The 15738-nt window shown below is 37.5% G+C and overlaps 1 protein-coding gene across 4 annotated transcripts in view; it reads left to right on the forward strand.

The window, feature by feature from the left end:
* LOC308665767 (biotin-dependent 3-methylcrotonyl-coenzyme A carboxylase beta1 subunit-like) overlaps positions 1–14447 on the forward strand; it is a gene marked incomplete at its 3' end in the record, with an annotated part of 31705 nt that extends 17258 nt beyond the window's left edge. For 2 of the 4 annotated variants that reach the window (XM_081323965.1, XM_081323966.1), the window contains 9 exons: positions 1121–1299; positions 2956–3148; positions 3967–4058; positions 6507–6663; positions 8010–8132; positions 8881–9026; positions 9697–9778; positions 14059–14144; positions 14304–14447. In XM_081323965.1, coding sequence (XP_081180091.1) covers positions 1121–1299; positions 2956–3148; positions 3967–4058; positions 6507–6663; positions 8010–8132; positions 8881–9026; positions 9697–9778; positions 14059–14144; positions 14304–14307 — 1062 coding nt within the window. Of the gene's footprint in view, positions 1–1120; positions 1300–2955; positions 3149–3966; positions 4059–6506; positions 6664–8009; positions 8133–8880; positions 9027–9696; positions 9779–14058; positions 14149–14303 lie in introns of those variants that run through there. The other 2 variants (XM_081323968.1, XM_081323967.1) reach the window with 2 other exon arrangements.
* Positions 14448–15738: the final 1291 nt, after the last annotated feature.

Here is a 15738-nt window from a genome sequence, read left to right on the forward strand (position 1 = left end):
TTAATAATTTCAGAAGAGACATGTAGGAGCTGCTGTTTTTCATTTGCTGGAATTCTGTTATGATTCAGAAAACATTTTGTAGATAGCTCTCTGGTTTAAGGGGCCGTTCTCAAGGCTGTTGGGTCTCTCCGTGGCTTCTTCCCCTCGGACTTGAGATAAGGCAGATGGCCGGAGGCACATTCTTTAGACAAAGCAAAGGAAGTGCGTTGCAGAACACCGGTAGGTTATTCCTCGGGAGTTTGACATGCCTGGTCTAGGCAAACCTAGAATTTGTAAATTTTGGTCTTTAGCTTTATTCAGTTTCTGCATGAAAAAAGAACAAATAAAATCTTGAAAAGCTAACACTTTACAGGTAGTCCTCAACTTAGGACAATTGAGCCCCAAATTTCTGTTGCTAAGCAAGACAGCTATTAAGTGAATTTTGCCACATTTTGCAACTTTTGTTACCGCAGTTGTTAAATGAATCACTACAGTTGTTAATAACATGGTTATTAAGTGAATCTGGCTTCCCCATTGATTTTGCTTGTCAAAAAGTTGCAAAAGGTGATCACATGATCCCAGGACACTGCAACCATCATAAACACAGGTCAGATGCCAAGCTTCTGAATTTTAATCATGTTGAACACAAGACATGCTGCAACGGTCATAAGTTTAAAAAACAGTCTTAAGTTACTTTTTTTTTACTAACTTTATCTTGTTCTCTGCAACGAATTAGCAGGGCACAGTAAGCGCGTCATATAAAATTATTCAGAAAAAAATTAAACATAAGGCATTTCAAAATTCCAATAGTCTGTGTCTGATTTGGGGTATTATATCAAACCAAGTACAGATTTCCCACCATTACCAGAGTTACATGATAGAGATGTACACTCTCTTTTCTTATTAATATATTGTTTATATATTAGCTATTTTTGCTGTAGTGTAGAATTTAGAAGGGAGTTTTGATTCTGTATCCTGAAATAAAAATCTTTATTCTTATCTTACTATGGGGTTTTCTGAGATCACTAAATGCTGCTTCTCCGAAATATGTAATGAAGATAGCATGCCTTTAGAATTCACTTAAAAATTTAAATTTAATTTCATTTTTTTTCTTACACAGTAACCTTGGTGTGTCTTCTAGGTGTCAATTGTATGTGGCTCCTGTACTGCTGGAGGTGCTTATATTCCTGTGATGACAGAAGAAACGTCCATTGTAGATAAAATTGGGACAGTGTTTCTCGGTGGTCCCCCTTTAGTTAAAGCAGCCACAGGAGAGGATACTAATCCTGAGGAATTAGGAGGAGCCAGTGTGCATGCTAAGTAAAACATTAGTTTCTTAGTTCTTAATATTGACTGAATTGTACATTCAGTCTTAAGTAATTTTCTATAATGAAGGCTTGCCTGAAATATACTCAAAACTATTGAAAAGCATATTTCAAAGCCAGTGTAAAAAGAAATTGCCAAATTAGAACATGTCCAGAGGAGAATTATCAAAATAGTCAGGAGACCGGAGACAAAATAGCATGAATAGGGGTGTGCACAAAATGGTAATACAGTGATATGGTTGCTCAACCCTGGTAACTCCGGTGACTCCTGGCTACTTACAGAAGTAAAACCCTAAATACAAAACCCAGTGAACCCCCCGCCGCTGCCACCGATGACAACAATCAAATAAACCACTCGGCAGGCTCCATATCACCAGAGATTTTTGAAAGAATATCAAGGGCAAATCTTATCTCTACAGGGATAATGTTCCACAGAGGGAATCGCCCCAAAGAAGGCCCTTCTCAGTCCCACTAGATGGCCCCTACTTAGAGGGGACCCATAACATAACCTGCATCATTATGATTAATCTGAAAAAAAAGCCTCTTTCTGGATGATATGCTAAACCATTTTGGATCAGCCATAGTTGTGCAGAAACAAAGCCAGGATATTTTGTTGGTTCTCGTTGTTCCACGTTTTGGTGCAAACAATATATAGACAGATTTACAGGAGGAATAGGTAAGGCTAGCCCACATTTTCCTCTTTACCCTCCTCTACATAGCCTGAGTGTTAGGCAACCTATCCTCATCTTCTTTCCAGCTTTTTCTTCTCTTCCCTACTTCCATTGCCTCCCCAAGGGATTTACTGGCTTATGCTTCTATACTTTATTATGATCGTCTCAGTACAATAGAAAGGAACAGATTTCCAGCCTAGCGTATTCCACTGTCTTATTCCTAATCTTCTCAACATCATCCATTCCTTTCTTTCCTCCCTTTCTCAACTGCTTCCATTCATGTAAATAAACACATCATGAAAGTGAACAACTTCTTAGTCCAAACTAAGCTTTGCCAATACAGAATTAATTTGATTCAAATGCATAAAGGGCTGAGTCCCATTATTTGCTTTGAAAACAGAATCTCTAACTTTTGTGAATGCTGCAATAATAGTAGATGCATCACCATGTTCACTAGTCCCGTTCAGAATGCCTTTAACCAAATACATCTTCCCATAATGTTATGTCACCAGTGGAGATTGCTGATGGAGCTGGATAAAAGATGCAGCTGCTTTTAAGGTGCTATAAGCATTTAAGTAATAGCTATTTAAATGCAAGCCAAATTACATTTTGTCTTTTAAATCCAGATTGTTGTATAGCCTTATTTGTATGTTGTACTGCCCATGTACTGTCATACATGAGAAGCCATCTGACTTAGGAAGAGTGACTGTAAATTGTCTTGCACACAGGCGTATCTCTATTTAGATTAGTGTATTTTATATAAGCTAATATAGTGGCAATATTTTCAAATGTGCATTTTGAAGTAGTATAAAGTCATATTTAATATTTTTCAGGGGTCTAACTATTACTTAAAAGAGATCTTAGTTTTTCATACTTTCATTATTAATACTAATATTAATACTAATACTAATACTAATTAATGGTTTAGCCTGATTGTTGCATTTTACATTAGTTACATGTAAAGGAAATATCTCTTTCAGGATCAGTGGCTGTGTTGATCATTTTGCAACTTCTGAAAAAGAAGCATTTGAATATATTAAAATTGCTGTTTCAACACTGAATTATGTAATTCCTATAGAAGAGAATCTAGAATTTGATAATCCCTTGTACAGTGATGATGACCTCCTAGGACTTGCACCACAAGATTATAGTTACACATTACATATAAAATTGGTAAGAATCCAACTGCAGATCTGATTTAGGAAGGCTGAGCAACCTATTTGGGCATTTAAAACAGTGATTAAAATAGAAGTCTTGAAGTCCTTAATCTGCTTAGATCATTTATGGAAGCTTTTTATTACTGAAAACAGTAAGAATAGCTAGAGCAGGGGTAGGCAACCTCGGCTCTTTTATGACTCATGGACTTCAACTCCCAGAATTCCTGAGTCTGACTCAGGAATTCTGGGAGTTGAAGTCCATGAGTCATAAAAGAGCCGAGGTTGCCTACCCCTGAGCTAGAGCATGTCAAACTCTTATCAAGCTTTATTATGGTATATCTTTTGTGGGTCAGAGTCTTTCATATATGAAGAGTAAACCTATATTTTCACATATATTTTTACTCTTCAGTGATGGTTATAGTATATATCTAAAAAGTTGGTTAAGATTTCAGAGATGTTATTCAAAAAAACATTTAGGGACTTATTAGGATTTCTATTAATTTTGATGTGCCATTATTGTCACTGGCAATTATATTTTAGTTAATTAATTTTTTAGATTTTTGAACCATGCATCTCCCTCGGAGAGAGGCTCTGCATTAAGTGTAGATATTCTGTTGAGGTGATTTAATTAATTAAAAGAAAGATTTTTAACACTGAAAATGAAATTAAATTCTGAGTGTACATTTAAGGCCTAAGCATCAAATTAAAAAGTTGTACATAATTCTATATTTGATTTGATTTTCTTATCAAAGTTGAAAATGAGCCAATAATTTTTTTTATTGAAGGAAAGCGACTTCATACTGATTTTTCATTTTTTTAAACAATATTTTACAGATTCTGAGTCGAATAATAGATGGCAGCAGATTCCAGGAATTCAAAGCTAATTATGGTATAACTTTAGTAACAGGATTTGCCTACATAGAAGGGTAAGAGTGAAACATAAAATAACTGGGCCAGGTTATTTTAACTATATGAATGCATTTTTGAAATACCGGTAAATGATTTAACTTTATTAACTGCAATTGAGTCATTTTATTTAGATTACCCCAGTATTGTAATATGTGTGCATTTCAGATGCTGCAATCCTACGTATTCTTATACTGAGGTAATCGTCTTTGAACTTTGCATGATTTACTTCTGAATTACCTTTATAGAATAGCCCTGAATAAGAATTGGATGTATTTTATCCTTGTGAAAACATGCTGGGATTTTGTATCTGCAAAAATCAGATATTGTTATCTTAATTTTAATTGCTGCCAAGTGTTATTTCCCTTATGCCTTTTTTTAGGCTGCAAGACCTAGGCTCCTTTGCCCCTTTCATCATTTAAAAGCTCATTTAATTAGTATTTTATTTTTTAAAAATTGGAAGGCTATGTGTTACAAATTACTGCCAGCTTCCAAAAACCATTTTCAAAAATGAATATTTTCTGAAATTGAAGCCCTATAAGCTTTCTTAGATCAGGGGTGTTAAAAAAAAGGGAGAGAATAATTCCAGACCCTCTGATGAAAAGATAACGGTGTTGTGATAGAGCATTCACTCAGCTCAAGTGACCTTTTATTTTTGTCCTTAGTTTCTCATGGATCCTAATCAAGTTCCAATAAATCCTAAGGATTCTCCTGAATACAGATTGAAAAACACTGTTTTAGATAATAAAATCATTGGGTAGTTGCAGTCCTCTGCGTATTGTTGTTGTTTCAGTTCCTGGGGAAATCTGCTTTTTCATCTTCCCTACAACAATATTTTTATTGCATGTAGTATGGGAATGCTGGGCATCCGGCCAGAAAATGCTCAGCTCCATCCAGTCACCCTGACTCTTATCCCGAATTAAGGGACTACAGCGTCATAAAAAGGGAAGGGTTTTTTTAATGGTAACTAGCCTATCATTGATGTGTGTTTGCATTAGATACCACAGCACTAATGATGCATACCAAAATCCTACTTTTTCTCCCTTAAAAATCTCAATTTGTTTTATGAAGTATTTTGTATGAAAAAAATGTATTCCTCCATGCTGTATTCTTCAGTGCTGCTTGATTACGAGTATTCATCTAGCCTTAAATTACTGTAAAGGATCTTAACAAACGCTAGTAAGAATGTCTTTTTTCATACATAACATTGCAGGTTTGCAGTCTTTCATAACATTCATTCTTACAGTATTCTTCACTATTCTTACATATACAGCCTCTTTAGAATGAAATATAGTATTAGAATAGGCTGCTTTTTCTAAATTCAATGGTGTTTTGATCATCTCTGTTTTAGTCCAGTCAGTATAACAAAATCCTTTAGACTTTATTGCACTTCTTCTATTTTAGCAAATTAGTGATACTGTATTCTTACGTAATGGTTTCTTGTTCAGAAAATCCAGTCTATAAAACCAGCTGAAAGAGCTATTTTTTAGATCCTAATACTTTCTGATAATATTAACCTGATTTTGAAGTAGGGTTAGAAAGTCAATTATTTTGCCAGAATTAATAAAGCATACTGCAAATTTGAACTCTTTGATTTCCCCAGTGGTGAATATGTAATTATTAAGATGCTTTTTTAAATGGTTCAATATAAAAATAAGTTAGGCCAATGCTTGTTGCCAAAAATGCACCAACAGCTTGAAATCCTGTAGCAAACACATGTAATTATTTCCTGTATTGGTCTTCACTTCATCACTTCAGTAGAAACTTGTGTTTCCTTCATGTATTCATCCTTTGATGAACCATGTAGTATTTACTGAATAGGACAGCATTGCAAAAATATAACCCACTGCATTGTTAGCTGCCAAACTAATTTGTGAGCAGGTCAGACATATTTTCAGAAGCTGTTTTACAATAATTTTTTGCAAACAGTTAAATTAATTAATGGTTAAATTATTTAGTTCTTTTAGGCCAATAAGTCCAGATATTATTTTTCATACTTATTGTACAATTATATTTTATTAAAGGCTGTATTAAAATATACAATTATGTTATTACTTTATATTTAATACTTTTAATTGCATCATTCTCATAATTTCTTCCAAGAAATAATCTTATCTCAAAACTCAGGGTTTTTTTTAAACTTAGTTTCCCCCCCCACTAATATTTCATCTCAAATTGTATTTTCTAATGTTTCAGCTGGCTTTGCTTGATATATTTGCTTAATTCTATAAAATGGAAATAAATGCAGATCCAGCTTTTAAAAATTACAAAGTGCATTATAAGATTTTTTTTAAAAAATAAGTATGTAGGATTGATGTGAAATAAAAGAAACACAAAACATTTTGTTTAAGTTGCTTTTTAAATTGCTGTTGCAAGGTGATTTTATTAAATGTTTAGATAATATTTGCTGTTCTGACTTCAGGATGTCCAGTGTTCTTACTACAGACTGTATTTTATGTTTTTCTTAGAGAGCTAGTTGGAATAGTGGCTAACAATGGTGAGCTGACACAGACTGCTTCTCTAAAAGGTTGCCATTTCATACAGCTTTGTAGCAAAAGAAACATTCCTATTCTGTTTCTCATGAATACTGCTCCATATACTGCAGAGGCAACCAATCTCATACAGGTAAGCAACTAATACAAAATGCATTCAGATGGCTCTAACTTGGAAGCTTAGTTTCATTAGGTCAAAAGATCAGAGTCTTGATAGTGAAGAGCAACAGTCTTAACCCACTCTAGATCTCCACTGCCCCAAGTAGTTCAGAAAAAGTTAATATCTATAATGCCAGGTAGGAGAATGCAAGAGAGATCTAGGATAGTGGTCTTTTAAACGCTGTTCTAACCAACCTTTGGCTCATTGATGATCAGTTTTCCTTCAAGAAGATAAGTAAAGCTTAGCCTCTCACAGTGATTTCGCACATGTGTTCCTATGGATTTCTTGGCAGCAGTATGGAAATGGTTTTTCCAGTGCCTTTGGGGAATGTGTTTTTCTAATTTGTTTTATAGCTCCAGCATAATTCACCATCCTAATAATAACCAGGTCAACCTTTCTTTATTTAAGTCAGTCAGGGTCAATTCGGTACTCACCTAGTTAAATGTAGATGTTATGGATTTTTTTTTCAAGAGCATGTTCACAGGTTCTATTTTTTCTTTTAGTAAAGCTATATATAATTGTGACAGGCAGGAATTTTGAATGTTGGCATTTCTCTGAAAATCTAAATCTGAAAACCTAGACCACTTTGAGTATTGTATATCAACTGAGGAATGATGAGATATTATCATGAAATATTGATAGGATGTTATTTGGCTAGGAGAGAGACAAGTGGTTTGTAACTAGTGTTAAACCAATATATATATTTCTTTCTAACTTTTAGCAAACTGGAAAGGTTGCCTCTTTTGATAGTTGTAGATTCTGAGAGAAGCAGAGCAGTAGATGAAGGGAACAACTGAAGGACCTTTAGATTTAATTATCCTGAAATATTATATCTTGTTTCTCCTGTGGAGCTCTTAATTTGTTACTGCTGGATTTCCTGGTTTCCTTCCATTGATTCAACAGTACATTATAGAAAAAGGATTACAATGTATGTTTCTAAGATGAAAATTGTAGTGCCAAGCTACACAAGAAATTATATATTTACCTCTAGTGATGGTTATTCACCAGGAATATGGCTTGGATTTGTTTTGAAAAATGCATATCTTTTTATTTCTTGTGTTTGTGCATGTGGGTGTGTGCATGCTGAAAACAAAGCACCTGAAGAATGGTTAGATGTTAACAGGAAATATTGGACAGGATGTTAGGAGAGAGACATTTTCTGGCATTCTATTTTTATTTGTTTGCAAATAAAAATATCAGTCTATTCTAAATCAGAACTGATTGAGCAGGGTAATGAAGTGAACCTTTAATGAAAAGGAATAAATAGAACCTCTCTGTGTAAAATAAAATAACTCTCAATTGTTTGCATTTCAAATTAGGCAGAAGATCAAGCTAATAGGTTAAAGGCACAGGCCTCCATGATGGCTGCAGTTGCCTGTGCCCCTGTACCCAAGATAACAGTTGTGATTGGTGGCTGTTTAGGAAGTGAAAGTTATGCTATGGTAAGATGCTGAACATCCTGTTTTGGGGGAATGATCTAAGGTTTCTTGCCCTTTGATTAGAAGTCCTCCAAGTATTCTTTAGATCTGATGATACTATAGGTTGTCAGGATATTATTATGTGTGAGAACCAGCTTGCCTTTCCTAATCACCAGGTCCAAACATTCACAGCACAGCACTTTTTATAAAATTAATGAATAATCTATCATAAAATAAAAATAATAACTGATATGCTGATTTTCAGTAGCCTTTCGACAATTAGTAGCTTTGAAACAAAAATGAGGTTTGACATGAACTCTCTTTTAAGAGCTTCATGTTACTTTTCCATAAAAATATACAAATTAATTAGTGCTATAGTTGTTGCAGTCATTTTAGGTCTCTAATGTGGAACCCAAGTATTTCTGTGCAATTATTAAGATAAAAAATACATTTCTGAAATGAAGACCACCTCTTGGTGAGGAAATGGCCTCGTCCATTTAATATCCTTAGTAATATGGAAGTGGTTTGCCATTTCCTTCTTTCAGAATGTTTTTTAACTTTCCAATATGTCTTGCATCCTTGGTGTTCTTGGATATCTTCCATCCAAGTACTGATCCTAACCTTGATCCAACTTAATTTTTGATCCAAGTGCTGCCATTATGTTTCCTAGTCTTTCTGTGACTTTAAGTGTTATCCATAAGTCATCAATTTGTTCAGCTAACTTAAAATGAGCTTTGTTCTGAATTCATTGCTTTTATATTAACCTTTTCAGTGTGGAAGATCATTTGATCCAAACTTTCTGTTTCTTTGGCCAAATGCAAGAATTGCCCTTGTGGACTCAAGACGTAGTTTTACATTCACAGAGATTTGGAACAACTATTCAGAACCAGAAATAGACTTAAAATTATTAAAAGGGAAGTAAGTGTATTAAAACATTAAAGCATTGACATTACAATTCTATTAATAATACTACATGTCTCTTTGGAATTCAGTATGTAAGTTCTAAACTTTAAAAATGTGAACGTCTTTACTGCATCTTTGGGGCTGGAAATGCTTTGGCAAAGTGTCTTTTGGTAGTGAAGGACACATTTTAATTTTGGAGAGCATTTATGGATTGAGGACTGATGACCCAGAGAACTCAGCAAAATGAACCAAAGCTAAAATGTTTGCCTTGATAGCTGTTGGGAGTCTAAGGGTTCAATGCAAAATAGATATTCATGGTGTGTTTGTCATTTCATGGTGACCTCGACAGAAACAGAAATAGACTTCTGGTTTGGTCTGTATATTCCAGAATAGCATAGACTGTTTCTAACTTGTAAAGTTAACTTCCTGAGACTACCACCTGATAGCAGAATCAGTGTGGTGCAGTGGAGAAATAGAATATTCCAGAATTGTCCAGAATGATACATTCCCCAAACAGTGGGTTTTGCATATATCTAATGATCAATCTCTGCTTCTCATTCTTGAAAAAAACTTTATGTTGTCATTTGTTTATTAAGCACATAATAATTTCATACAGAACCTTCAATTATATAAATCTAAAGATTTAGCTGTGTATCTTTTTTTAAAAAAATTCTTATATTTCCAGGCTGCAAAATGAAAGTAATGCACTTTACTCTTCTGCCAGGATCTGGGATGATGGAGTAATCTTGCCCCAGAGTTCAAGGAAGGTATGCACTAAATGTGTGTTCAGGATTATTCTTTCTTTTTGTTAATTTATCCCCAAAACCTCATTTTTTAAATTGCAATTTATTTTTCCTTTTAAAATCACCTGTGACATTGTTAATCTTACCAGATATCTTAGACTGAATTATTCATTGAGTATTCAACACAATGCTTGATTTCCCAAACAAATCTTAACCATCAGTTGCTTTCTTAGATCTGGAAACCATGTGGAGATTGTGCAATCTATCTTAACTTGGGCATCCTTTGGATATGTTAATTCCTATAATCTCACCTATGGCTGTGTCTGTAGAAAGTTTGGAAATGGATACCTACACTTTATGAAGGCATTGTGGTTTGAAAAGTCTAATTTATAGTATGTTTCCTTCTTCATTTTATTGTCAAACGGTGTTATGAGCTTGGCAGAGATGATGATTTTACTGTGTTGGCAAAAAATTTCCAAAAATTGCCCAGTTTAAAAAAGGAAGCTTCTGTGGACTACTGTAGCCTAGATTAGTAGACTACCAGTAATCAGATTAATCCTCCTTACACCCCTAGTTTGTCCAGCTGGAGCATTTATCCCTTCTATCAAGGTACCTTTACTGCTGTTCTAAGGAAAGACAAATAAGTGTCCTCTTTTGGATTTTCTTGTCCCAAACTCAGAAAAGCAGAAAATCTTGTGAAAATCCTGAAATCATAATAGGTAGATAGTCTTTCATATGATGAAGATTATAATGAAACATTCTTTTAAAACAATAAAATCCTTGGAAGTTTACTCAGGCAAAGTGGAAAGCAAGGTGTCCAAAGAGCAAATAAAACAAAACAAACAAACAAGTACCGTATTTTCCGGCGTATAAGACGACCCGGCGTATAAGACGACCCCCGACTTTTAAGACGATTTTTAAGGTTTTTCGTCTTATACGCCGGAAAATACTTACATGCCAGTTGCCAAGTGTCCGACACAAGCCCGATTCAGCCCCGTCTGATGCAGATGGTGCAAAGCCAGACTTCCGGCGGGCCGGGGAAGAGCGTGCCTGCCAGCCCGTTCCGGGAACTTCCGGGGACTTCCGGCGGGCCTGGCGCCCCTCTCGCCCGCAGACCACGCAGTGGCCCTCGTCAGCCGGCCTCAGCATGGCCGCCCCAAGCCCGCCTCTCCAGCGCGTCTTCCGAGCCCACCTGGCTGACCGCCTCCTGGGCGGGGCTTGGCTCCAGACGCGCGGCTGCTCCGTCTGCAAATGTGCTCTCAAATGGGTGGGTGGAAGGAAAAGCCCCTTTTGAAGTCCAAAGGGGCTTTTCCTTCCACCCACCCATTTGAGTGGCTGGTTGCGAGGCCGGATGCGGGCGTCTGCCGGGAGAGATAGCGGGTAGCAGGGCGCGCTCTGCTTATGCTCAGATGCCGCTTGGGTGAGGGGCTTCCTGCCGCTCCCGGGGTCTGGTGTTTGCAAGGGGAAGGGGAAGGGGCTTAGAGGCTCTTGGGGGTGGGAAGGGAGAGTCACGATGGAGGGGGGACTGGACTAAGGCTTGAAGTTGCTTTGCAAGAACGGGGACACTCGACTGATTTATGTTTTTTTTCCGGCGTATAAGACGACCCGGCGTATAAGACGACCCCCCAACTTTTGAGAAGATTTTCAGGGGTTCAAAAGTCTTATATGCCGGAAAATATGGTAATGCTTTGTTAAGAATTACTTTGTAATAATAAAAGCAACAAAACGAATAGTTTTCTTATCGTATCTGCAGAAAGCCAGCAATCCTGTTTGAGGTAACTCAATCCCTCCATGGTAAGGAGGGCCTGGTGAAACCTCAGTGGGGCTATGTGTAGGTTATTTAAGGCAACTATTAGATAAAGTTACTTGGTTTCATTCTGAGTTGTACTCAATATTCTCAAAGCTACCTGGGCTGGGGAAGTTAGTTATATGGGCTTGGTTATATGGACTGAGGAAGTAGATAAAGGTCCTTGGGGCTGTAAGCACAGCCATTTATCTATTAGATCCATGTCCTTTATGGTTGATCAAAATTTTCAAAAGACAACACATTATTGGATCCATGTGGTAATGGATTATCCTTGAAGGAGAGAATAGTCTTGCCAGAACTTCAGGAGGAAGTGCTCCCTCCTGTTCTCAAGAAACCTGTGGTATTAGACAATTTTCATTTTCTCTTGTGGAAACCGTTGTTGGAGAAAGTTGGGCCACAATGTCAGAGGGACATTTCAGATGGGTATAGTGATAAATTGAAGTCCACAAGTCTTAAAGTTGCTAAGTTTGTAGACCCCTGAGCTAGCTGGTCAGTCCTTCTTCCTCTCTCCCTCTCCTCTTCTTCCTCCCTGCCTTCTGAGCTCTCTTTCCATGGTGTAGTAAGAATGCCCCCCCAGTCCCTTTACTGTACCCTTAAAAACACAGGAATCAAGCACAAAGCAAGACTCACAAAAGCCTCCCAGAATAAAGAAACACTGACTATGTTTTTCCCCCCTCTTTAAGCTCCCTCAGGTGTGTCTCAGTTTAAACAATGTAGCAAACGGCAATTGCAAAAAGCGATAACCTTAAATTAAGCTTGTTTACCTACAAAGAAAACTTCCTAAAAGCCATAGACTCAAGATAAGGGGGTAAAACTAATTACATTTGTTTACAGGGATTAAACCTACGGAAGGCAACTCTTTGGACTCATTGCTAGTCTGTGAAACAGACTAAAATATTCCAATAACCAAAGCACACAACGGAGCCTCTGAATTACAAAACGCTGTAAAAACTGTATAAAAATTCTTGTGGTAATCCATTCAAGCTGCCAGTTGACCAGAACCCACTGGCTTCCGAAATAAACCCACCTCCTTTCCGACATGCTCGTCTCCCAGCTTTTTGTTTCATCAGCGTTGATTGCATTCTCCTGGCTGGAGAAAACTAACTAGGGCAGTGGTGGCGACCCTATGGCACGGGTGCCAGAGGCGGCACTCAGAGCCCTCTCTGTGGGCACCCGCGCCATGCCTCGGAGGTGGCAACTGTTCCTCTTCAACCAGCCGCCTGCTAACTTGCCAAGGTCCACGTAGCCGGATGCATCCCAGCATGGCTGGTTTCCCTCCCCCCGCCATCCCTCCTGGCCTCACATGCTCTCCTTTTCCCACATCACCTCCTCAGCTGTTGGCCGACCATCCATCTCGGAGGTGGCTTCTTTGAGCTGCTGGTGATGGGCTGCGGAGCCCCAGAGCGTGACGGTCAAGGGGCTGGCAGGCTGTGGCTACTGACGGACACCATCGGCCCCCATGCGCTCACTGGCTTTTGTGTGCGGGGGCTGATGGTGTCAGGCAGCAGTCGCTCCAGCCCTTGCCTTGCCCCATGGCAATGACATCCTCACCCTGCCTCGCCTTATCCCGCAGGATGAGCCTCCTGCTTACCGCCACACCTACCAGAGACCCACTGGATCTCCCTCAACCCTGCCCACCCCCCACAGGTGTCCCTTCCCATGGGTGACATTGAGGTGGCCACATCTACCTTGGCCACATCCACCCAATCTTCCATGACCACAGCCACACCCACCCAGTAGGCCATGCCCACCTGGCACCCATTGATAAATAAGTGGGTTTTGGGTTGCAGTTTGTGCACTCGGTCTCTAAAAGGTTCACCATCACTGAACTAGAGGACCTTTTCTTCCAGGAACAGCTGCTAGTTCTTTCCTGTCTCTTTTTCCTCCCTGCCTGCCGAGCTCTCCTTCCACAGCTTCTTCTCCATCCCCTTCTCTTTCCCTGTTGTCTTTTTTCCCCATTTCCCACCCAAACCACCTCCTTTTATATGCTCTCCTCTCCTTATATCCTCTCCTCTCCTCCCCCACTTTTTCTTCAGTTCACCTCCAGCTCCATGCTGCTTCTGGAAGCACCAATCAGCTGGAGTCCTGCCGGAGCTCCTGGGGCTTTTGCTGAGCCCTGGCAGTCCTGCAGCTCCAGGTGCCTCTTCCTCAGGCTTGGGTAGCTTCAGCTCATTCCCCTCCCCCACTACACTTCTCTAGGATGGTCGCATACCACCTGCCACGTGCCAAAGTACCACAGGTGGTATCCATACCACCGGTTGAAAAGCCCTCAGATAGTGTATCCATCCTGGCTTTTCTTCTGTTTTTAAACTACATTTAATGCAGTACAGTTTTGTAGTGTAATATTTTCAGAAGATATTGCCATTTGTTTATGCAATACTAAAATGTAGTGGATAATTTTGATAATGCACATGGAAACCTCTGTATTATCGTATCTTTTCTCTCCTGATCTGAATTCAACTTATTATCACTGATACTAATTTTTATCCTTTGACAGGTTATTGGGCAATGTTTAAGAATTATGAAGCAACAAAGATACCGGATAATGTCCTTGCAACAATCTTCTCTTCCTGTCATGAGAATGTAAGCAAGTCAGTTGGCTTATAAATAACTTTTGAATATCAGATTGGGCTGATGTCAAATAATAATATTAAAGTTGTCATCACTGTATAAAAAGTACCTGGATTTAACAAATATTTATATGTTGCCATTTAATCATGTGTCTTATCTATTATGCTGTAGGTAAAAGTACAGACACTCTCAAGTAAATCTTCACTCTTCTGCCCACTGACACATCCATATGTGATCTTGGCAACAATATAGAAGAAAAGCTACTGACTTCTTTCAAAATGTACTTTTTGCTTTCCAATGTAACTCCAATGTTAGAACACTATTATGTAGCATTTATATAATCAAGAAATTGTGTGGGGTTTTTTTTAAAAAAAGTCTAAAAGATTTAAAGCAACTTACAATAAACTTTTCAACTTTGAAAAAACTTCAAAAATGCCAAGGACTAGCACTCTGCAACTTACTCCTATAATAAATTAATCCAGAAGTTCAGGATGTATATATGTGCCAGAAGTAGAGCAATATACTTGTTAAGTGATCTTCTCATATCTTTTCACAAACTGATATAAAGACCCTTTTTCTAGTTATAAAGGTTTTCATTTCCCAGAGTTTACACAGAATATACTGTGACTATATAGATCTTCAAATCTAAAGATACAGGTACAGGTAGCCCTTGACTTATGACCACAATAGACTCCAACATTTCTGTTGCTAAGTGAAACATTTGTTAAGTGAATTTTGCCCCATTTTACGACTCTTCTTGCCACAGTTGTTGAATGAATCACTGCAGTTATTAAGTTGTTAACACGGGTTTTTAAGTGAATGTGGCTTCCCCATTAACTTTACTTGTCAGAAGGTCGCAAAAGTTGATCATATGACCCAGGGACACTGCAACTGTCATAAATACATGCCTGTTGCCAGGCATCTGAATTTTGATCATGTGACCATGGGGATGCTGTAATGGTTGTAAGTGTGAAAAATGGTCATAAGTCACTTTTTTCAGTGCTGTTATAAATTTGAACCATCACTAAATGAACTGTTGTAAGTTGAGAACTACCTGTAGTACAGTTGCGGATAAGGAGAAACTGAATATTTTTTAAAAAATAAATATTTACATTTTACATAATATTTATTAGACACAACATCATTTGTAAAATAAAGATGTTTAAGGTATCAGAGAGATCAAATTCTCTGATAAGTGGCAAAGATTAAAATTATTTCATTTTAATTTTTTAAAATAATTTATGTTCAAATATTAAAATATAAGGAGAAATCTAAAGTTTCCAAACTAATAATTTGCTAAATACTTATTTCTCATTGTTCACTACTTAATCTGCCAGAATTAAAGGTTATTTCTTGTGTTTCACCTATGTTCCATTGCCGAACAATTTTAACAGTTTTAAATTGTAAATGTTTGTCTGAGGTTTGCTGAGATTATTATGCTGATACTGTTCATCAACATCTACAGTACTAAGAGCTTTTAATTATCGTTATTTATGGTACATTACAGTCGTGGAAACAGTCTTAAGAATGGATACTTCTTTAAGTATTAAAATATTTAAATTGGGCCTCAGCACAGGAAGTTGTTAATGTTAAACTACTTTTGCAA

Source organism: Vipera berus, assembly GCF_964194415.1.
Source record: "Vipera berus genome assembly, chromosome: 3".
Classification (NCBI taxonomy): Eukaryota; Metazoa; Chordata; class Lepidosauria; order Squamata; family Viperidae; genus Vipera; species Vipera berus.